The sequence below is a fragment of the Melopsittacus undulatus genome, chromosome 8, assembly GCF_012275295.1.
Source record: "Melopsittacus undulatus isolate bMelUnd1 chromosome 8, bMelUnd1.mat.Z, whole genome shotgun sequence".
NCBI lineage: Eukaryota > Metazoa > Chordata > Aves > Psittaciformes > Psittaculidae > Melopsittacus > Melopsittacus undulatus.
This window is the reverse complement of record NC_047534.1, coordinates 50,846,430-50,869,016: the sequence shown is the minus strand read 5'-3', so window position 1 is coordinate 50,869,016 and position 22,587 is coordinate 50,846,430. Positions and strand designations below refer to the sequence as shown.

The following is a 22,587-nucleotide window of genomic DNA, read 5'->3' as shown; positions in this document are numbered from 1 at the left end:
TGTATGGAAAAAAAGAGGTATTACACCACACAGAGTGAGCCAGGAAATGCAGCACCACTGGGACAATGTGTAATGTTATCATAAAGAAAAAGCAGTATTTGATTTATGAATTAGTATTTTGTTGCACAGTAAGAGGGAGAAGTAATGTGATGGATGTTCTTTTTACAACTGGTCTCTTCTGTGCTGTTTAAAGCCACAGCAGATTTAAGTTCCCCAGAGGTTTGATGTGAACAAACCATACAACCCCATAATGTCAAACAGGACTGAGGTCAGAGGGAGCACAGCCACTGCAGCTGCTTCTCTGCAAAGCTGCTGGAGCACCTCAAGACCTTGCAGGCCCTCACTGCTCTGTTCCAGGACCCTCCTCTATCTGCCAGTCTGACTATGCTGCATTGCAGTGGTGGCGAGAAGACTTTTCTGGATACTTGATGAGCTCAAAGTTAATTCCTTTTTTTAGCCTAAGTCCAAATACGAGACACCCTGATACTGATAAAGAATAGGAAAAGCTCACAAAAGCAAGTTGCAGTTTCTTCCCACCAACTGGGTAATATTACCAGATTTCTATATCCAGTTGGCCAGTAATATTAGATAATTTCTTCCTTAGCTCTTAACCTTATTTCTACCTGTATTCTTATCACCTATCCTGCTTCAATAGCTGTAAAAGGTGAAGCCTACCAGGCTGGTTACTTGTATAATTTGCTAAGAGTTATCTATTTCAATACTTGGACTTTGGAATCCACTTCCTCACTGCTCAGGTAAGAGTGAATTAAGGTGTCCTCTGCAAGACAGAAATCCAGTGTGAGCCACAAGGAAAGAGAATCTAAACTGTAGGTGTGAGCTGACAGTATCCAAAAGAAATCTCCATATTGTTCCAAAGGTACTTGACCAGCCAATCCCACTGCACAAGGCACTTCATTAAGAATCAGCTGAATCTAATGTCACCATAATTTATTTATTTTAAAAAAATCTTACTTTTTTGTCAGTAAGATGTTCCAAAAGTTATTTTTCCAAAAGTGTAATTTGAACATAGAGCTTCAGTTTAGTAAGCTCTTACTACTCCATGAAATCAGACTATCAGCAAGAATCTTCCCATGAACTGTGTGTCAGATGAATAAACACTAAACTAGAAAGACATTTCACTGGAGGGGAAGAAAAACCATGTGCTCTATCTTTCTGATAAGCAGTGACTAGAAGCCAAGTTTCTCTCTTTTGGAAAGGAAGGGGTAAATATGAAAGGATGATTAAATACTGAGAAGACAATCTTGACAGGACTCATTTAGTGTTTAAAATAAGTCACTGCACTTACTGTTCTGTTCTGTCAAACACATCATCTATATCCACAGTCAAAACTATGTATTACAGTGGAGTGTGTATAGCTGTAATGCCTTTCTTATTATTACCATCAGTTCAATACATGATAATTTTGGTTCTCAATCCAGATTTAAATGCATGCTAAATTTAATGTGCTGTGATTTACACTAATGGAAATGATACAAATTTCTTTGCAGGTCTGCTTTAGTAATGAATGCTTAAAATGCTTTGCTAACAAAGGGCTTTGGTTCTTACAAACAACAACAACAAAAAAGCAAAACTTCCCCCATTTGTGTTAGGTTTACTATGAAAATTTGTTCATTTTTCTGTATCTGGTTAGAGCAAATTTATTTTCATGCTTAAAGATGAATCCAATATTTTACTTTTTTGATTACCTTTGGTTCAGTTTCCAAAGAAAAGCTTTATGATTCATTAGGTGTCACCAGGTAGAGGTGCCTCCAAAGTCACTGAAGTCTATAAAGTTGAATCACTACTTCACATCTAATTATCCGATAGCCTCTCCCAGATTGATTAAAAGCCATCATGCAAATCCAACATCCAATTAAATTATTCAGGGACTCAAAGTCCTCCCTTCAACCCTCTTTTAGTACAACAGTGCCAGATCCTTGAAGTGGACAGTAAGTGAAAATACATTGTTTAAAGGGCAGACAATAGCACATGGCACGTTCCAAATCAAGGACTATAGATGGGAGAGATCTCAAGAACAATCAAAAATTGGTCTAATATTCTCAATCAAAAACTAAGAAAGTGGATTTTGTTTAATTTATTTAGTAGGATTAATAAAAAATACAAGCCCTACTTTTAAAAAATCATATTGAAAGCTTTAGAAGAGTTACAGGGTTTGTTGAATCTAGCCTTGGTAGAAGGTTTTTTCAGTGGATAGTCACTGGTCAAAGGGATTTGTCATGTTATCTTCAAGTTACCCAAACCAGTAAGCTGGCCTATTGTTATGACACTGCAGAACAATGTAGTTTTAGTCCTACACACTAGAGAAAAATGATAATATCATGTTCTGAAACATGTTCATGAACTACATTGTAGTCCTTGGCTACTGTCATCTCTAATCTAACCTACTCCTTATATCTGCAAGTGAAAATACTGAGCAGGGTTTTGCATCCAAGTGGGGAATTAGATTTAAATGCCAAAATAGAAGAACTTGCTTACTCAACAGTCCTGAATTCCAGCTATGAGCCTGTTTAGCAAAGGTTCCTAATTTGACTTCCACCTGTGATTTCACAAAGTCAGGTTGGACTCTGACAGCACTAGCATCAAGCCAGTGGAACCACACCTTTGCCAAACCGGTTGAATTAAGGAATATACCATGAGACAAATGATGCTTTTAAGAGATGCCATTAACTGATAGCACCTCCTCACTGTTATGGTATCAAATACTTAACAAAGGAATAATAATTTTGCTGTGTGCTCTTTGTACTGAGGCCCTACTTAAAAATAAGGAACCCTTAAGAGTAAGGGTGTTCTCCATATTGCTTTAAAGCAAATTGATCCCAGATAATTACAGCCAACCTACAAAGCTGGCTCTTCAAGTTCAGGATGGATTATGAAGCTTGTTCACCACCTCCAACACACCACCACGCAGGTAAGGAAGGTTTGCAATAGCAACAACCAGAGTATTTCACTCACGGTGTTGCAATATCAGGTAAAACAGGTCCTCGATTGCTTATATGCCTGCCAAGCATTTGGTGAGGCAAGATGCTGTATAATACAGGAGAAATTATCACATGGCTCCCCAAATCATTGTACACACTATACTGGACTTCTTCAGCTTAGTCATAGAGATACTGGAAAACAGAATAAACTAGGGAGGGCCAATGCTGCTGAAGAAACTGGAATCGCATCTCATCTTACCTCAACAGTGAAGAGCTCAGATGTCACAAATGCGTGTTCTTGTTTGATATCCAAAACTCTAGATCAAACAGGGATAAATTAGAGATCACAACAAGTCATTGTAAAACAGTTTCTGTAAATGTTTGGACAACTATCTTTGCTGCTTTTTATATTTGACACTTATTCTATGCTGCAAAGGTGCTTTCTCATTCCAAGAAAAATGAGGGAAATAAAAGCTTTTCTTTAAATACAACAACAACAACAAAAAAAAACCCATTTGATTTATTAGCTACTTACAGACTTGACTTCAGAGAACATTTAGAAACATGCCCAAATCTTTAATAATCTTTGTGCTACTCTGTGATTATATTTCCCTACTCTAAGTTTGATTTACCTTGCTTCTTCCCGAGCCAAAACCTCTAGTAGCTTTGAAATGTCTCCTGGGCAGTCAGAAAGCACAAGGGAAAATCTGCACACTCTATTATCAAGGGTCAGGGCACGAGCTATGCACTGCTGCAGCAAATGTAATTCCAAGTTTCCACTGCATATGACAACTGCCACTCTGGAAACAGAGAGAAAAATAGGGTTTTTGATTAACACTTGTCTATGCAAAGGAACCATAAATCACAGACACTGTATTCAATATCAGCTTAGGATCGGCTAGACCACCCTTCAGTAAATATGTATTAATGTTAGTGGGGCTCTTGGCTCTCAGTATCAACTGTGTTCAGGCAGTGAGAGCCTAGAAGTTGGCTGCAGTAGTTGGCCTGACATTTTGTTTTCATTTTGCATTTCCTGGAGGTGTTGGTTTGATTACAGATAATCAGATGGAAAATTCTAGCTCTGTGTCAAATTCTAAACATGACATCATTTTCCCTGGAGGTTCCAAGTCTCACCCTATTAATGGTTAGACAACATGTATGTTCAAGGCATACATTCTGGACTATGGCCTGAGCCAAGACTCAATCTGCTTAAGTACCGAGTACTCAAGCCCAGATGCAAGAAGGCACTTACCCACACTTTTAACACTAAGCACAAGCGTAATCCCATTGACTATCTGAGCAGGAATTCTTGGGGTCATGAGGCAGCTGTCACTGAGCAACTGCAGAAGACAGCTTACCTCTTGTCCCACCACAGACAGGGTTAATTTCCACATGTGGAATGAGAGAGGCCAACAGTCTGACAAGATCAGGATGGTCTCCTGGCAGATATGACCATGACTCGTGGAGCTGTGTGAGCCTTTCCCCAGCCATTAGGGAATACAGGAAAATTACAATATTTGTCAGGTTTCCAGGCTGACATTAGTCTTGTTCAACATGGTCTTCTGACCTGTGAGTGGTCTCTTCAGCCTGAAGTAGGTGGCACAGATACTAAGCCCATTGCCAGTTCATAGGCACAAACTGCCTCATCACTCATTAAACAAGCAGTTTCTCTCCGTTTCCTGGGACCAAGGCACTCAACCCTTTGAGTCCCACAGTTCCCTTCTTTGCTACATGTTCCCTGTTTTGCCTCATGTTCATATGCTTTTGCCACAGTTCCTTGTTTGCAATAGTTGCCATACCTTTTACCCTTCAACTCTGGCAGCTTCCCTGCAACCAGTGCTGCAAGGCCAATGGCCCCTTCTGCATCAACTGTGGCTCGCTCATACTCCAGCAGTCTCAGCATAGAAATGAGGATGTCCTCCTCCCTGAAAGCAAAAGACTTGTGTCAAAACAAAACATAACAAGATACCAATAGCAGAAGACAATACATTTATGTATAACAGGATTCCTTTTACCCTCCCAGGTACATATGACCCCAAAAGCTGTTCTGCCAGGGTGAATGTATGCTTCAGTCATGATATTAACTGAAAGACAGGGTAGCATTTTAACTAGAAACATTGTGCTAGCTAAATCCTAGTGGTAAGTATATTCTGCCAACTTGGCTTTTCTGAGAAGATTTAGAAGTGTTTTGTCAAAGGCTGCCTTCAAGTGTTGTGGAATACAACCAGGACAAATTTTACACCCAGATGCATAACCAGGTAGTAGCAGAAGGGGAAATTTTGGCCAAAGGGGTCAGTTTGAATAATGCTTTTAGTTACGTGACTTAGCTCCTGTGAGGAGCAGGGAGTTGGACTCAATGGTCCCTTATGGGTCTCTCCCAGCTTGAGATAATCTATGATTCTATGATATGTCGGATTGGGTTCAGTCTCTTCTGTGCCACTCTTGGAAGGAAAAGCACCCTATCACCACCACGCTGTCACAGCATGCACATGATGGCAACTCCTGCCAACCTGCTCTGCACTGTATGTGAAGAACCACCATACATACATGGTACACCACATTTTTCACGTACAGCAATGCTCACACAGTATTATTAATTTCACTGTTTTTTTTTACCCACCTCACAGCAACAACTTTATCCACAAGTTTCCCAGTCAGCTGCAAAGAATTGCTGCCAAAGCAAAGTCCACTCACATCTGCAGATTTCAAAAGGCAAAAATATGAAGCTGGTTGCTTTAGACAAGTTCAACATCTTTCAGATCTCTGGCTATTGTCTCTCCTTAACACTGCTGTGACACGATATTAAGTTGCTTGACATTTCTATGTGACAGAAATACTTTTGGTAATGAAAGACCAAATCTTGCAGGAAGATTTTGGCATTTTGGACACCTTTAAGAAAGTTTTGATTCTTCACTAGCATCATTGCACTGCAAGAGTGACCTTGCAGGCAGCGCTTTTCACTACTTGAAAGAGAGAACCAAGCATGGCACCAGGTTTGTTACCTATAGCAGGACAGTTAGCAAAGGAGTGCAGAGACGAGTAGAGCTTACCAAGAGAGTTGTTTATGAAACTCCTATTTAACCCAGAGCTTCCAGAGATTTGGACATCAGGTAAATTGAGTATTTTTACATTGCTTAACAGTTGAGGGGGTTTGAGCAAATGATATGGAAACAACTCTATTGTTTATAAACACTGTCGTTAAGAGAACAGTTTTCTAAGTCTAAATATATAAGCACAGCATTTTTCTGCCTTCTTACAGATCAGTCTTTTACATAAGAGCTTTCCCATTGACTTCACTGGTTAAGGTGCCGTTTGTGAGCACAATGGTCAGACAAATGCTCTTAATACTTCTAAGCATTCACCTGAACGTTTCACGTGCACTGTAAATAGTATTGTACCCCAGGGAGCTGGTGGGAGAAATGTGGTAGAAGTTGCCTCTACAGCTTGAATTAAATTCTGACTCTTCAAAGATTTCCTTTAAAATACATTTAAACTGAATTATTGAGAAAGTAACATGGTTGGAGAAATCAATAACAAACTTTGTTTTACCTCCAAGAGAGGTTTCTTACCTCCATAAAAGTGATGATTGCTGCAAGCCTGGTCTTCAATTGGATGGCCAAATTTTAGGGACTGTTGCAATACAGGGAAGCTTTCAGATTCAACCCCCTGGGGAAGACAAGTGTTTTAACGTTTTATTGATCCAGTAATAACAGAAATCACCACCAAAGTGGATACCAAAAAAGCTGCACAAAACTTCCTTTTCAAGTTAATAATAGATTTCAATTTGCATAATAACTGTGCTATCATTAAACTTATCCTGTGTTTTATTTAGGGCCAAACTTCTCCAGTAAGAAATTATTTCAAGACAGAACTGGATTTCATTTACTTTGGAAGAGTCTTTCCCACATTGCTTCTTAAATCCAGCCAAGCAGCCAAAGGACAAGAGGCTTCTCAGGCTCTCAGAGTCTCTTCTCCTAGGTGAAGCCCATACAATCAGATCATCCCTGACCCCAGCACATGCAGCCTCTGCCAGTGTATCAGTAGATACCAGTGTATTGTTATCACTGGATAGCAGTGTCTTTTGAAAATAGCAGTGGCAAAGCTGTTAAAATGCAATACTTTGCAGGTTAAAGGAAACTTACAATGACAGAAATATGTGGGTTGAGGTGTTTGAGTGCAGCAGCCGACCCTGCCAGCAAGCCACAGTGGCCTCCTGCAGGGAAAATCACCGCGTCCAGCTTTGGCACCTGCTCGTACACCTCCAGTCCCACAGTTCCCAGGCCTGACAGGTACACAGCACTATCCTCCCTGTGGGAAGGAAGGGCACAGCTCAGGGTTCACAGCAGTCAACACAATAATAGTTCAATCTACTACTTTGAGGACATTGCTCAGCAGAAAAAGATATGTGAGAGTAAATCACAAGCACAATGCAGGAAGGAGGCAGTACAACAGGACACTGCATCAGACAAACCACCGCATGCTGTTGCCTACTGGGAGAAAACTGGGGCCATTGACAAACCCTACAAATAGCCTTCAGGCTGAAGATCACTTGTCTCTGTTGTTACCAACATCAGATGTCTACAGAGCTAGTGAGACAAAAGTCATGTTTCCACTGCCATCACTTCCTTCAGCTTCATAAATTCTTCATGTTGCAGTCCAAACTAAAAACAGGGTCTCAAAAGGAAATCTTCTTTCTATAAGTGGAATTTAGTGCTTGTGATGAATGGGAATTTTCATGAAATATAAGCACTGCATTCAACCTCACAAATACTAAACAGATTCCAACAGAACTAAGCCTTTCCACAATCCAGGGCCAACATCTGATACCTTCACATTACTCTGTAAGACTCTGGAAGGGTAAGAGAAACATTTAGTCATGCCAAAATACTCACTGGTAAAACACTTCCAGGCAAAGGTAATATAATGAGCAGAAATAGGGATGGGCAGAGTCAGAATTATAGATCAAATGAATTCACCTGATTTACTTGACCTGGGGCATTTGGGTACTACAAAGCTAAGCCTTTATTACTGTTAGATATGCACAGAGAGGCTTAACACAGCAGCACAGGATGTCTGCAAGGTGGAAAGCAAGGCCCTCTTGAGAAGCTACCTCACATATGCAGCAAAACACAGCATGTTCTCATAGCACAGCTAAGGACTGTCATTGTGGGATGAGTAACTGAACCCTTGAATTTATTGTCTTTATCAAGATACTGAAGGAGCTCTCTCCTCTTTCTTATTTGTGGCAAAATATATTACTGGTCTCATGAACAGTTCTGGTCTCATGAAAAATTCTTATTCACAAATAACATTCAGAATTGACTTTGCAGAGTTACCTCTGCCGTGGTCACATGGGAAACAATGGGAACCTGCAAAAATGAATGAGGACCTGGAATATTCAATTTAGGAGTAAAACTTCACTAGTAACTGAAACCTTTGTCACATCATCCCAGAGGTATTGTGTTACTCACTGGCAATATTCACATTGCGTTTATAATGAGGTTCTGAGCACCTATAGTTACTAAAAATCCCGTGTCACCTAGGCAGCAATTAGGGAGACTTAATGATTGAATTCCAATTTGAAAAATCACACTTAATTCCTGGAATTTCACAGGAAGTTGCAGTTGGATAAAAAGTTTCCTTCCTCTAATTGAATTCTGGCACGATCATTTTCATAACATAGTATTTTAGTTGTGCTCAAGAATGGGAAGAACTGACACAGGATATCACATATGCAGGTAAAACCAAACACAGGCATACAATGTCTATTTCAGGAAGAAAAGAATGAATTTTTGGTTAAGGAAATCCAGAGACCAAATTGCTAGGGATTTCATGCAACCTAGAATTAAACTGTAATAAAATGACATTTCAGAAGTTCCATTCTAAAGCACAGGAAATCAGCTGATGTTTTACAGACAGCTTTGCTAGTGACATTAAATGTGTGTCAGCACGCCTTGAAGATGACTGGCTATCCATATATGCATACATCTCTCTGGGAAAGCTCTCCCAGTCTACACCTAACAAAATATGTTTCAGGCATCCCATTATGAAGAGGGTTGCAAAAGTAGTGATGGATTTTCTATTCTTGTTTTATTCTTCAGAGTGTGAGAAAATTACATCTATGAAGTCTTAATTAAACAGAGTAACAGATTAAATAACTCTGTTCCTTGTAACCTGAAATACCTGTTATTTGTAACCTGAAATAAACCAAAATGCTTTGATATTATTAATGGTATCATGTACATTTCAAGTTCCTCAATGCTACATACTGAAGTTCTCCACATGTGCTGTCCCTGGAGCTTCGTGAACCTGGAGAATGTCTACATTGTGTAACATATATAATTACCTTGGGAGAAGGGGATGATTAAATATGAAATTACAATAAAATGTTTCATATGTGCAAACATGATAGCTGGTGCAAGCTGGCTGGGAGTTAACACATCGGTTGAAGAATGGCTGACAGGAATTTGGAAATCACCGAGTTATGGAAAGCAAAGTGGTTTTCAAAGAAAGCTTAAATGGGTCTAAAATTCAGTGGGATCTAGGGCACCTCATTCCCTTAGGTTTCTTTGGAAGTCTCAGTCTGGAACAAGGTTGCCAACAAACCAGCTGGGAAAGAAATAAGGACTTTCTCCGTTCTGCTCATCCTGACATCCTCTTTCCAAGCAACATTACTCATTATTACTATGTTTAATTTAGTAGTGCCTAGTAGCTGAAAGGAAACGCACACTTGCTGTAGTAGGTGCTTTACAAACACAAAGTGGTGAATGAAGCCCACTGCACAGAGGCAGTGCCAGGGATGGAGAATAACATTCCAGCTCAGTGCATCAGAGGGACTACCAGCTACCTCATGCTAATGATTCATCCCTCTATGCTTTGGAAATCTCACTTGAAAGAAAGGTAGGAAAATGAAAGAAAAGGGAATGGAAAGGCACAAGAGACTGAAAAAAAAGGAAAAATGTATCAGTTTTAAATATTTTTATCCATCATCTTATTTTAATAATGTTTTTATTAGATTCCTCTTGTTCAATAACCTTAAATACTTCAAGTTTAAATATTCAGCTATTTTAAATATACCTCTTAATCTTTTTTCAAGGCATAATCACAGTTTTGCCACTCACATAGGCTGTGTGAAAATTTCCCATCATTAACCTTTTTTGCTCTACACTATGCCACTGACCCCTTTGCACTGAAGTAAATTTTAGCCACCTTACACCAACGAGAGACCGAAAATGAATGCTAGCCTTAATGCTTTCTTACAGGGTTCATAAAAAGCATATATCCATTATCATCCTAGCCCATATAATTCCTGTTCAGGAAGTTTGCCTAATTTGGGGGAAGATTGTTTAATTTTGCTTTCCATCCCCAGCTGTTATGGAAAGGTTCATGATCTGTGCCTAGGAATATGTAACTGTCCATACTCCAGGTAATGGGAACATTTTGATGACCTGTGATCAAATTTTAATTAAAGTAATTGTTTCTGCAGAGCTACAAAAGTATCTAATGTAATCTTCCTAATCAGTCTGCCTCTGCACTTACTCTTCGAGGTAGAGATAACCATTCTCCTGTGCCAACCTTCTTGCGTGCGTCTGGGAATCCTTAGCTGTAGTGCCATAGGATATAACCATGGCACCGTACTCACGGCACATTTTCACTCTGGCTGGGGATGTGCTGGTTGACATGATGACAAACACTGGAATACGGAGCTCTGAGGCATGGTAAGCAACAGCCATGGAAAAGTTACTGTCCGAAGCCACGATCACCCCCTTTCTTTGTTGATCCTGAAAAAACAGGGTTGCTTATTGTTTGTGCATTATGTAGTGTCACAGAGTTATCCCATGTGATCCTGGATCATTCTAATGGTCTGACTTCCTTCTTTTCTTCTACGACCTGGTCACATTATGGTATTATGATACAATATATGCGTATCTGGTATGATCTCAGGACATACAGATCTAAGACAGCCACAAGATCAATCCCTGTTCTTACACTCCTCTGGTCTCAATTCTTGTTCTACTGGAATTAGCTGTAAACTCCAGTTGACTCAGAAGAGCCAGTATCTGGCCCCTCAGAGCCTATATTTGGTCCCTTTTCCCTGCCTGTATGAAATGGTTTCATTTCAGGTTTCCCTTTAACAGAAGGAATTATTCATCTTATTACAAAAGTGCAGGAATAACCACTGTTTCTGGGGTGCTGTATCATGCCAATTATAATTATTATTGCAGAGACTCAATAACCTCCAACAGCAAATGATAAACAAGCTATTCATAACTGAAATTAATTACAAAATCAACTGGTGATCCAGATTATTCACATCACTCATTGTAGTTCAATTGCATCACCACTTAAAGTTTGGTGGTTTCAACATGTCAGAACCATAGCAAGCATGCAAACCCTTTCACCTAAATTCCATTAAAAATGCTGATGCCTACATTTCACAAGCTTTTCCTTCAAATATTTTTAAGCATTTTGTGAGTAATTGACCAAGGATAAATTAATTAGTGTTTTCAGATACTTGCAGACCTATCTATGCTGTTCCACACAATGCTTTAAAAGACAAGAAAAGAATGTCCAATGCAGGTAAAAAATATCTTTAATTATGCTCCATCCATCTCTGTGAATCAGACAGGCCAATAGGGTTGGGATTGTTCAGCCTGAAAAAGAGAAGGCTCCAGGGAGACCTTAGGGCAGCCTTCCAGTGCCTAAAAAGGACCTAAAAGAAATCTGGAGAGGGACTTTTTACAAGGATCTGTAGTGAAAGAATGAAGGGCTTTAAACTGAAAAGAGGGTAGATTTAGATTACATATTAGGAAAAACTTCTTTACTGTGAGGAAACAGGTTGTCCAGAGAAGTGGCTGCCCCATCCCTGGAAATGTTCAAGGCCAGGTTGGACGGGGCTCTGAGCAACCTGGTCTAGTGGAAGGTGTCCCTGCCCATGGTAGGGGCATTGGAACTGGATGGTCTTTAAAGTCCCTTCCAACCGAAACCATTCTGTGATTCTATGATTCTGTGATTCTATGATCTATTTCTGTTTTAATGCTGACATTTTGTTATACCTGAGGCAGTGATGTCAGAAGGTAAATTACACCTCTTTCCTTCACAGATCCAGTGTACTGGAGGAACTCCTTCTTTAGGTAGATGTCCATTCCAAATTGCTTGGATAGCCTAGAATACTGGAGTATAGAAACGTTACTCTGGCAATACATGTAAAATTAAGAAAAACCATCCACACCCCATAAGCTCTCTGGTGAGCATGCATCCAACTTCTATGTAAGAGCTCTGAAATGTAAATTTCATAATGTGCTTCTTTAGAAATACATGACAGTGTTACCTACCAGATTCTTCTGGTTTATGGAAGGAATTTTCAAACATGCAGCAGTGAAATATGTACCCCATGTCATTATAAATTCTGAAAGCAGTACTTTTTTTAGCCTTAGTGTTCAAATACACATATTAAAATAAGTATTTTCAATTATATAAAGAAACAGCCTATGGTCTGATACTTTAGCACTTGTCAGAACTGGACATTGAATACCTCAAACATAAAATCATCTCCTAAATACAAAAGCAGTCAGAAAATACCTCCTATTGTGTCTTTGGTGTTGTTTATGACACTGAATCACTACTGACTATTGTCCATTTTGCCCCCTAAGGCCAGTACCACATTAGTAAAAACATCTCTTGTTTGAAGAACGGTGGAAATAATAAAAAGCATTGCCCAGGAGTGTAAGTGTCAGCAGCAGCTGTTTGAATCTGTTCAGTGTTCAGGACAGAAAGGACCCCTGAGCTAGAGGAATTAGCAAGCAGAGTATATGTGATGCAGTGTCCATAATGCATGACATTTTAATTATTTTTTAATGGCAAACTTTAGTAAATGTTTATAGTAAGACATTCACAGCATGCACCACCATAATAATCTTCTATTACCAAATTATCTAAACCAAGAGTTTTAAACAAGGTAACTTGTGAAATAGAGCTTCAGTAAGCCTGTGGGTTCCAGTTCCCTCGGCTTACTGTGTCTCTGTTTAGTAACTGGCTCTATTTCTTCCACTGGCTGCCAAAGTAAATGAGGACCTAGGGGTTTAGGGGATCAAGTCCTTACTCATGATAATTCACAGAGAGACAGATTAAAAGACAGCATGACAATCTATTTTAAATGTTTGTCTCAAGAAGCATCTGGCAGTGTCATGCATCCACTGTATAGTATACAGAGTAATATGTCCTGACGTATTATCTAGACTGTGGCACTTTCAAAGTGAATTTATATAAACTAAATATATCTGACACAGATACTTGCTTTAAGGTATAGAATAAAACTAAACATTTCAGATGGCTGTTTCAAGCTTTTTAGTGGTTCACAAGCATATGTTAACTTCCTCACCCATAGGTGGGGCCAGATTCTCTATTTTCTCTCAGAAAATCCTGCAATAGGAGCTACCACTTACTGCTCCTTTGCAAACCTGGCTGCAGAACTGAAAGAATGGAAAGTGCTTGGTACACTAGTAAGATAACAGTTTCTATCCTAACAGCCTATGCCAAACAGAACAAGAACACTAGTACAAGAACAGTACTTCACTGGTTCCTCACACACTGTACTAGTTCTATCAGTTTTAGTTGACAAAAAAAAAATAATTGTAGAAAATCTTAGATTCTAGAGTGAGCAATGAGAAAAAAAGGTTTAAAGGAAATTAATCTTGTGACTCTAAAGTTGCTGAGTTTCCTACATTTAAAACTTTGTCATTAAGTTACCCTTTACCACTGAGGTGGCGTATTTCAGATTATTATTTTCTTTAATTTTGATACTCAATATTTTAACTCTTTACGTTTTCCCTTTTCTGCATCCTTTAACAGAGGTTTCCTTTCATGTAACCTAAATATACCAATCAGTTCTAACAATGGAGGTGTCAGTGCTATTTTCAGGTGTACTATCCTGATGCATGACCTTGTAAGACTCACTGACTCAGCCTCTAAGTTTTCCCTTTTGTCACCATGATCTTACCTAAGGACTACAGATACTATGTCTAACATACAACACACAGCACAGCCTACACTGGGCATCCGCAAAGCTAACACAGAACAGCCCTTAAAGTTCCTACATTAGGAACTTAACCCAAGTTAGTGCTAATTCCTTGTTTCCCTATAATGAGGGTCTCTATAACATATGTCACATGCTCATATCTCAGCTCCAGGGAAACACCTGCATAAGGATCCAGGGCAACCTATTCATGATCTTACCTGCAGATAGGAATCACCCAGCAATGTGTTGCTCCATTCAATTAACTGAATGGGTTACAGTTATAGTTGCTTTTTTAATCCACACAAATGTCCCTGAAAGGGGCTCTTGCCTCTCAGCAATGAGTTAAAATAAAGATTTTCTGTGTTTTTCCTGACACCACTCTATGCTTTCAATACATGTGCAGGAAACATACACTAATGACTTCTGTGGGAATATTACTTTGAACATCAACAGTCACGGGCTATTTTCATGCTAAATCAAGTGGGGATATAGGTTTTCCACTGATCATCTCAAAAGCATAGTTTATAAAAAGAGACTGAAGAAAGTTAGCCTGTTTAGCTTGGCACAGTAAATGCAGAGAGGGGATACAGCCATGTTGCACAAACCTGCCAGGGACACCCAAGGGAAAAGAACTATTCAGCTTGAGGGGTGCCGTGGTTTAACCACAGCTGGCAGCTGAGCACTACACAGCTACTCACTTACTCCATACCCCAGCCAAGCAGGATGGGAGAAAGAGAATTGGAAGGGTAAAAGTGAGAAAAGTGGGATAAGAACAATATAATAATGTAAAAAAACTCAACCCCACCCCCCAGAAAAAAAAGTAAAAAAAAGTAAAGAAAGAAAAAGAAATTAAAAGGAAAATAACAAAGACAGAGAAATAAAACCCAAGAAAGGCAAGTGATGCAAATGAAAACAATTGCTCTTCATCAATCTGCTGATACCCAGCCAGTCCCTGAGCAGTGGCCCCATGACCAGCCTTCCTCCTAGTTTTGCTGCTGAGCCTGATGCCGTATGATCTGGCATATCCCTTGGGTCAGCTGTGTTCCCTCTCAGTTTGTTGTGCACTCCCAGCCTATTGCTGGTGGGGTGGGGTGAAAAGAGGAAAGGTTTTGACTTAGTGTTAGTACTGCTCAGTGATAACAAAAACATCCCTGTGTTATCAACACTGTTTCCAGCACAAATCCAAAACATAGCCTGTACTAGCTAGTATAGAGAAAACTAACTTTGTCCCAGCCAAAACTAGCATAAGGGGCAAAGCTGTCTGGGAATAAATAGGGTGAATTGACCAAAGAGATCTTAACTACTTGTGAGCAGGAGCATGACCAGTTTATAGAAAATTTCATATTACATGGAAGCCTGCAGGAGCAAAAGATGGACTCGGTGGTGCAGTCTCACCTTTCTTGCATTAGGATGTGTTGACTGATTAATTTTCAGAGTGGAAGCCATACCTTGAGAGCATGTAGGTAGCTCAGGGGATGTGGCCAAGGGGCACTCTACTAGTTTTGAGCTATTGGTCTGATCCATCTGAGATGAAGGTGTGAATGAGGTCCTTCAATGACTCACATGGCCAAGGCTCCTTCAGTCTCACACTGGCAGATGTACAGAGGCATTATCCTTGAACTGCTTGTCAGAAGTGCGTGATGCCATGAACTGCAGGGAAGGGATGATCCAGTCTATTGAAGGGTACAGAGATAGCTTGTTCTGCTTTTTGAATTAAGCTGTGACACTCTCACTCTCCCACCTATAGACCTACCTTTGTACAGTAAGATTTCTAACAAATATGACCAGAGCTGTCAAATGCAGAGAGATGAAGACTTCACTACCTGCAATATAAATGCAACTTTTCTTTTTCTGGGACAGTGTCTCAACAAAAGCAGAAGATTGATACTTCTGTCTAGAGCACCATCTGTGTTCTTGAGCATGAGAATTTTGGTGGCAAACAATGCAATGTGCAGAGTTTTGTACACTCCCTCTGTTTGCCTCTCTGGCCACCCATTCTGCATGTGTGTTTGCTCACTCCCACCGCTGCCCTCCCAAGCAAGCCAGCTTCTCTCTGAAAGGAAATCCAGGTACAGCCAGCAGAATGGTTTATTCCTGCATCACTCTGACCATATATGAAATATATGAATGCAAAATGCATCCAGTTTCACTCCTCGCATTCTGGCCAACACTACCCCGGCAAGATTTTTGTGCCACCTTACAGCCCCAAATGATCTTGTACCATGCCTTTCATCACAAGACACACTTCTTCAGCAGTATGCTACAGAAAACAGCTACCCTTAGTGTGGGAACTCTAAGCTAAAAAAGAACCCCCAAAAGCAATTATGTTGCCCTTGAAGCAGCAGACACTAACTGGGAACCAGGAGAACTGCAGCTCCTTGCAGACCCAACCACTTTGCTCCAGGGGCTGTTAACCCCAAGCAGTGGTTCAGACACCAAGGTCCTTTCCCTGTGCAGGATAGAAAGACAATCCATGGGCAGTGAGGCTGGAGGGTGCTCCAGATCGGCATCGGGAGATCAATTTTGGGCTGCTGCTGTGAATTGCCATTTCGCAAAGACACTCTTTTCAATCCAACACAGGAAAAAGAGGTTAGCCACAGAGTGCCTACAGCAGCCTTCCTGAAGAGCTTCCCTCAGTAGAAATACACTACAAATTAAATAGCCTGCCAATGTACTTCTCTTACAGCTTAGCAAATGCTTATATATCTATGGGAATTCTAGGTCTGTGCATGTGTGCCATTTTGAAGACACAAGTGGCAAAACCATCTGGTTATAGAACATAGTCAGCCTCCTCAGGCCGGCCAGGCTGGGAAGGAAAATCTGTACCTTTAACCTCTCCAAACATGAGGGCTGGTTCCAAACCAGACCCTCCCACCAGACTGCTTACCCAAACACTGACAGTCTGCATCTCCAACTCAGGTTCCTTGTAGCAAGAGATTTTCACTGGGAGCATAATACCACAGTGCAGTAAGTCTGTGTCTAATGAGGTTTATCCTTTGTTTGCAGGCCACTGCAATCTTTGAGAATTTAGATTAATGTTAACAGGTAAGAAGAAAATTATTACTGACAGTTAACAACAGCTGATAAGAACATGAGTCATTGTGCACAGATCTGCTGCAACTCACACATACTCTTCATTTCTGATGAACTTTCATAAAGAAAATAAAAGAAACATGCAAAGCCATAAAGACTCCCTACCATGCAAGGGGTTTTCTGAACACTGCACTGGATTTTGAAAGCTGCTGCACTAATGTCTTCAAATCGAATCAGCTTGTTACAGCTTGACAGGCTGGTCCTACTGCTTGACTGAGGGATGTGGGGAAGACCATCCCTAAGTAGCTCCTCGTTGCGGCTCACGATCTTCATTTCCCAGGTCTTCACATCCCCATTCAGGTAATCCTCCTCACCAAAATCCTTCAGTCTCTCAGGGTTGATAGAGGGTGGCTTCTGCCCAATAAGGCCATTTCTTATCGGCCCATCCTTACAACAGTGAAGATCACAAAGTGCTGGGGCATCTTGTTTCTTTATTTTATTGTCATCCCTACAAAGAAATAAAAGAAACTTGTTAGGAAGGCTTGGACGATTAAAGGCTTGACACTTGGCATTTAAGAAGGATGCACAACTCAGTTGCTGTTTGCAAGCCTCAAATCGGCAGACTGAATTATTACTGTTACATTACCTATTATATAGGTGGATTGAAGGCTGCTGTAACTAGCCAACTTTTAGAAGACCCTAAGGTAACCTGGCATGTGGACAAACTATGAAACTCTCATACCCAAGAAAACAAGAAAGATCAATCTGTGCAGTCAGGACAGACAGACAGACCTTCCTCAGTACTCAGTAGGCAATGATCCTAACTCAGTGCTTCCAGAAATTCTGGAATAACTGGAATTGTATTTGTTGTATGCAGCTCCATGTTTTTCAGAAAAGGCAAATAACTGCTGTAGACCATTTCCTTATGCTATTAATAGCAGTAACAAATGTCATTACATTGCACACAAGAGGTCTGATTTTCTGCTCTTGCATACTTGCAAAGCATACTCTCGACAGCCAACAGCTGCCTCTTGATAGGAAGGAAGTTACTTTGATAAGGAATGACAATTATATCCTACTATAGAGCTAAAGAACTGGGTCTCCTGGCCTGTGAGCTGGATAAAAATACCTGTAGGTAAGATGACACCATGATTCCACACACACTTTCTTTCACAAGAAACTTTGGAGAGTCAACACTGCTACAAAGTTTTGCCAGTTTTCCTACCTTCAGTTCCCCTACTCTATGGTCCACAGTGTTCACAAGTTCACAAGGGATAATATGCTGTAGTGTAGCAGTTTGCAGCTGTACTACCAAATAAATGCAAAACTTTTGGGAATCCTGGGATTTGCAGAGTAACGTGAGGAAGAAGGAGTATTAAGCATAAGTCCAGTGATTTGAAAAAGAGTTGATACCACCCCTGGTCTGTGGCTATGATTATACAGAGGGTACAATCCCCTCTACAAGGAGGACTCAATCCATCTGGAAGACAGGGATTTCTGAAAAACGTACATGTCACATTATGTCAGAGATCATACCAGCATCTCCAACAAAAAATAGTTACCGTGAAAAAAATAATCTGGATTTAAATTATGCAGTTAAAAAAAATCTAGAAACCTCTGCTTTTTGAGGAATTTGTCCCACTTTTGGCAGCATCATCCTTTCTCTTTGTGGTCTTAATAATCCGTGCCAGTACCTCTGCTTCCTATTACACTTCCAATTGTTCCACTGAGGACATCATGTAAGAATATGGACAATATGAAAGGCTGTTACTTGAATCAAGTAATACATCAGTAACATCAATCAGTCTCTATCACCTCATAGAAGATAAAAAAGGAAAACTTCTATAGCAAGGTCTTCTCTCTTCAAAATTTATGAGATCAATGTTAATTTTCTAAGGTAAAATATTTGCTCATTTGTAACTTATTTATGCTGAAACTTGTGGTTTAAAATCTTTTCCCAATACCATGTCTTTAAGCTGATACACCCAAAACATCAGGCATTGTCTTCAAATTAAATAGCTTATCAATGTGTTCTATTCCATACTTTTCTGCATTTCTGTTCCTTTAGGGTTAGAGGGTTTGAACATTTATAAAGATGTTAATCTTCCAGTGTTTGCTTCATGCAAAGATGAGAATCAGATCAGACTGTTTCCCTTTCAACTCATTACAGCGTAGCCCATAGCATAAACAACAGCTATCATCATCTAAGAAGCCACATTGCTGTTAACAGTTCATTCCCTACCTCCCCCCAAAAACAATGTTTCGTATCACAGTAGCCCATAATCACTCCAGAAAGAACAACATATACATCTTATCTCAAGATATTATCTAAAAATGCTTGGCAAGCACTAGCAATGAATGACATTTCTTACACTGAATGACATTACTTCAAACTGGGTTGAAAGTGTATATGTAGGGTAAAATATATAACTATATCAAAAAGTTGTGATTTTTCTAAATTCATGCTTTTCCCTTGCATCTGTTGCAATTAACTACAAAATTAATTAAAAAAAAACCAAAACACCACCACACAAAACCCCAAACAAACAAACTAACAAACTCAGCCAAAGATGACCACCAGAAGTCCACTGGTGAACCAGGATTCTCAGTGCAACCCCTCACAAAACTACTGCTATCGACTACTTTTATCTGCAAACAGAAAGACCAAAATGGGATGCTGATTTTTGCTCCTATTCTTAGATTTCTCCTTTTTTTGTCAGAATAAAGGAGGGAAATAAATCAGATGCTTAATCTGCAGCACTGCTTTCATGAACAGTGAGTATCAGGACCCTGATGGAGACATCATCTTATGACCATTAGAATAAAATAACAAAACTCAAGACAGTTGAAAAATATTCATTGGCTTTTCAAGCTTGAGATAGGTTTAAAGACATCTGAAACATTACCATCTCAACATTTAATATGGAAACTATCATCCATTTGCATCTGAAAGCTCAGCAGCTTCATTACCAAAGGAATATCATCATGCTATTGTATACATACGCATTGCATGTATATCTTTCAGATGGCTTTTTAATTCCCCTTCTATGTACATATTTTACATTAAAATTAGCAAAGGGTATTTTTCCCCATTGAACCTGCCCAGGTGTGCCACAGATACACTGCAAGCTCTCAAATTCCCAAGGTAATCAGTGGGTTGAGGTCTGATATTCCATCAGAAAGAAGCAGCTAATAATCTGTTGGATCAGATGCATCTCCCTCCTCAAACACTGCTCATATATTTGGTGTAGATCACCTCAGCATGAATTTCTTGTGCAGGAACAGCCAAAGAAGACAGCAAAGCATGCAAGTGCTCACAGAAAGACAGCACATGACTTGTCATGCACAGTAACAAAACATGGCTCCTATTCTAGCAATCATGCCCACCACTCTGAGCCAACATAAATACAAAACCAAGCATTATAAAACATTGCTCCTTTCAAATGGATTGCTTTTCCTTTTTTAGAGTTTGTCTAGGCAAGTTTTCATAAAAAGTCTATTTCCAGCCATAAACCAAATATCCAACTGGCAAGCTTTGTTACATGCTTATAAATGATGACATTTTACCTTTAGTGTGATTAGTAAAAGCAAACATGAAAATACAGTTTATAAACCTACTTTTTCAAGAGCAGCTCCTCAGCATAACTGCAAAAAATAAAAGAGGATATTCATATGCAGACATTCCATGAATAATTAAGGAACTGGAAAAAGTACTATTTGTTTAAGCAGGTAGCTTTACATAGCCTGAAGTCTCAAAGCCAATGCAAAGAGAGTGTACGCTGAAATGTACTCTTTGAATGATAAAAAATGACTTATTGACTAATTTTTCCATTTTCCATTTTTTCCCCTTATTTTTTATTCTTCTTTTAATATACTGATAATTTTCACCAGGGCTAAATAACACTGGGAAAAACACATTTGGAAAAATGGTAATATCAATAAACAAAGTAATAAACTCAACAAAAACAATTTTGGGAAGGTAAAATGCAGTAGTAGTGCATACTATGCCTAAAGATGACAACTGTTGCCTTCACTACAAGGAGAAAGAAATGCCAACACAGTTTTATTGCAATGATGGGACAATTGCACATCCCCATCAGATGAAGCATACACAGACTGCCTTCCTCAGGATCCATGAAACAGACTAAACCGATTAAACTGAGATACCGGATCTCTTCAGCTTCTAAAACCCAATGAGCAAAAAACCCACAAAGTCATGGGTGTCCAGTAAATAGCAGACTGGGAAGGATCAGTTGCTGTTTCTCCCAGTATAATTGTTAGGGGGAGGTCATATGAAAGCATCAGATGGAGAACTTAAAAGTTCCCTTCTTACAGAAACTAACTAGCTCACAGAACTCATTGCCATAGGATGCTATGAAGGACAACAGTACAAATGGCTTCCTAAAAAAACTGGGCAACTATATGGAAGTAGGTCTAATAACAATCAATAAACACATTCAAGAAGCACCCTCTGACTCCGAAAGCCTCTAAGCACCTATTTGGCGGACACCATGAAAATATATGAAAGGAAGCATCTCAGGTGGATCTCATGTTTCTCCAAGTTCTTGTTACTGGCTACCACACTACAGAGTAGTGAACTCTACTTCAAACCATCCAAATAAATTGGGGCTAGCCTGTAATTAACTTATCAGCACACATATACACGTGTTCTCTATAGGTGATTTTTTTCTTTCATTCTTCTTTTAATGTTCTGGGTTTCTTAAGCTCAAACCCTATATGCTGCCATCATCTTCAGGCTCCCTAAACATCTTCATGAAACACATCGAGCAACAGATATTGATAAGATACTATTTTAGACATATTTGTCATCTGCTTTCTGGTTAAATGGGATCAGATCTTATGCCTGCAAGTTTGGAATATTTGTTACAGCAAAAAGTGACCTCTTTAAAGTCACTTCTGCTTCATTCCTCAAAGTGTTGAGCAGAGATGGGTCATATACTGTGAAGGGGGTGGGAAGAGTGATGATGAAGGAGTAGCCTGATGGAGGTAGCAGTCTGCCTGTCTTATGACTGAGATGCAGCCAAGGCTGGGATCTCCTCTCAAGTCAGTGAGAAAGCAGTAATCCCAGGATATGACAGAGGGCCCTTTCCCTCATCTAAATCCCTCTTTTACCCTGAACCTCCCCAGCTCCATTAATCCTTCTTATTCCATGTCTCCAGCCCTGTCTCCTCTGACCCTTCTGGATGCCTGCGCCTTCCACATCCCCATTTGTTGCAATACTTTCCCCATTTGTTGCAATCCCCTTTCTCAGTAGCACCTATTTATTCCTGTTCCATCCCAACTCCTCTTGTACTTTTTCTGCCCTCCTCCCCAAACACATCCAAATGCTGCAATTACAGCAATTCTTAAAAGCATCTCAGCAGCTGTATGAAAGATAGGTGATATAAAAATTGAGGCTTGCTGACTTACGAACTGCAAGAAACATAATAGATATCATCTTCACTGCTAGTAATTCTAGGTTATTGCACTAAATAGTGTCTGAGTGTCCTCTGCAGCACTACAAGGTGACAAGTTAAGTCCCCCAAGTATGAGAAAAGAACACCTGGGATCACTCTCACAATACAGTTAAAACAGATC

The 22,587-nt window shown here is 39.8% G+C and overlaps 1 protein-coding gene across 1 annotated transcript in view; it reads right to left on the bottom strand.

Annotated features, from left to right (window-relative positions):
• LOC101876578 (putative threonine dehydratase) overlaps positions 1–22,587 on the bottom strand; it is a 30,519-nt gene that overhangs the window by 6,038 nt on the left and 1,894 nt on the right. Inside the window, exons 2-11 of the mRNA XM_034065455.1 lie at positions 20,608–20,634; positions 17,155–17,497; positions 11,996–12,112; positions 10,479–10,720; positions 7,082–7,247; positions 6,509–6,605; positions 5,560–5,635; positions 4,739–4,864; positions 3,572–3,739; positions 3,199–3,256 (exon numbers count right to left, since the gene is read on the bottom strand). Of these exons, the coding sequence (XP_033921346.1) occupies positions 3,199–3,256; positions 3,572–3,739; positions 4,739–4,864; positions 5,560–5,635; positions 6,509–6,605; positions 7,082–7,247; positions 10,479–10,720; positions 11,996–12,112; positions 17,155–17,497; positions 20,608–20,634 (1,420 nt within the window). The remainder of the gene's footprint in view (positions 1–3,198; positions 3,257–3,571; positions 3,740–4,738; positions 4,865–5,559; positions 5,636–6,508; positions 6,606–7,081; positions 7,248–10,478; positions 10,721–11,995; positions 12,113–17,154; positions 17,498–20,607; positions 20,635–22,587) is intronic.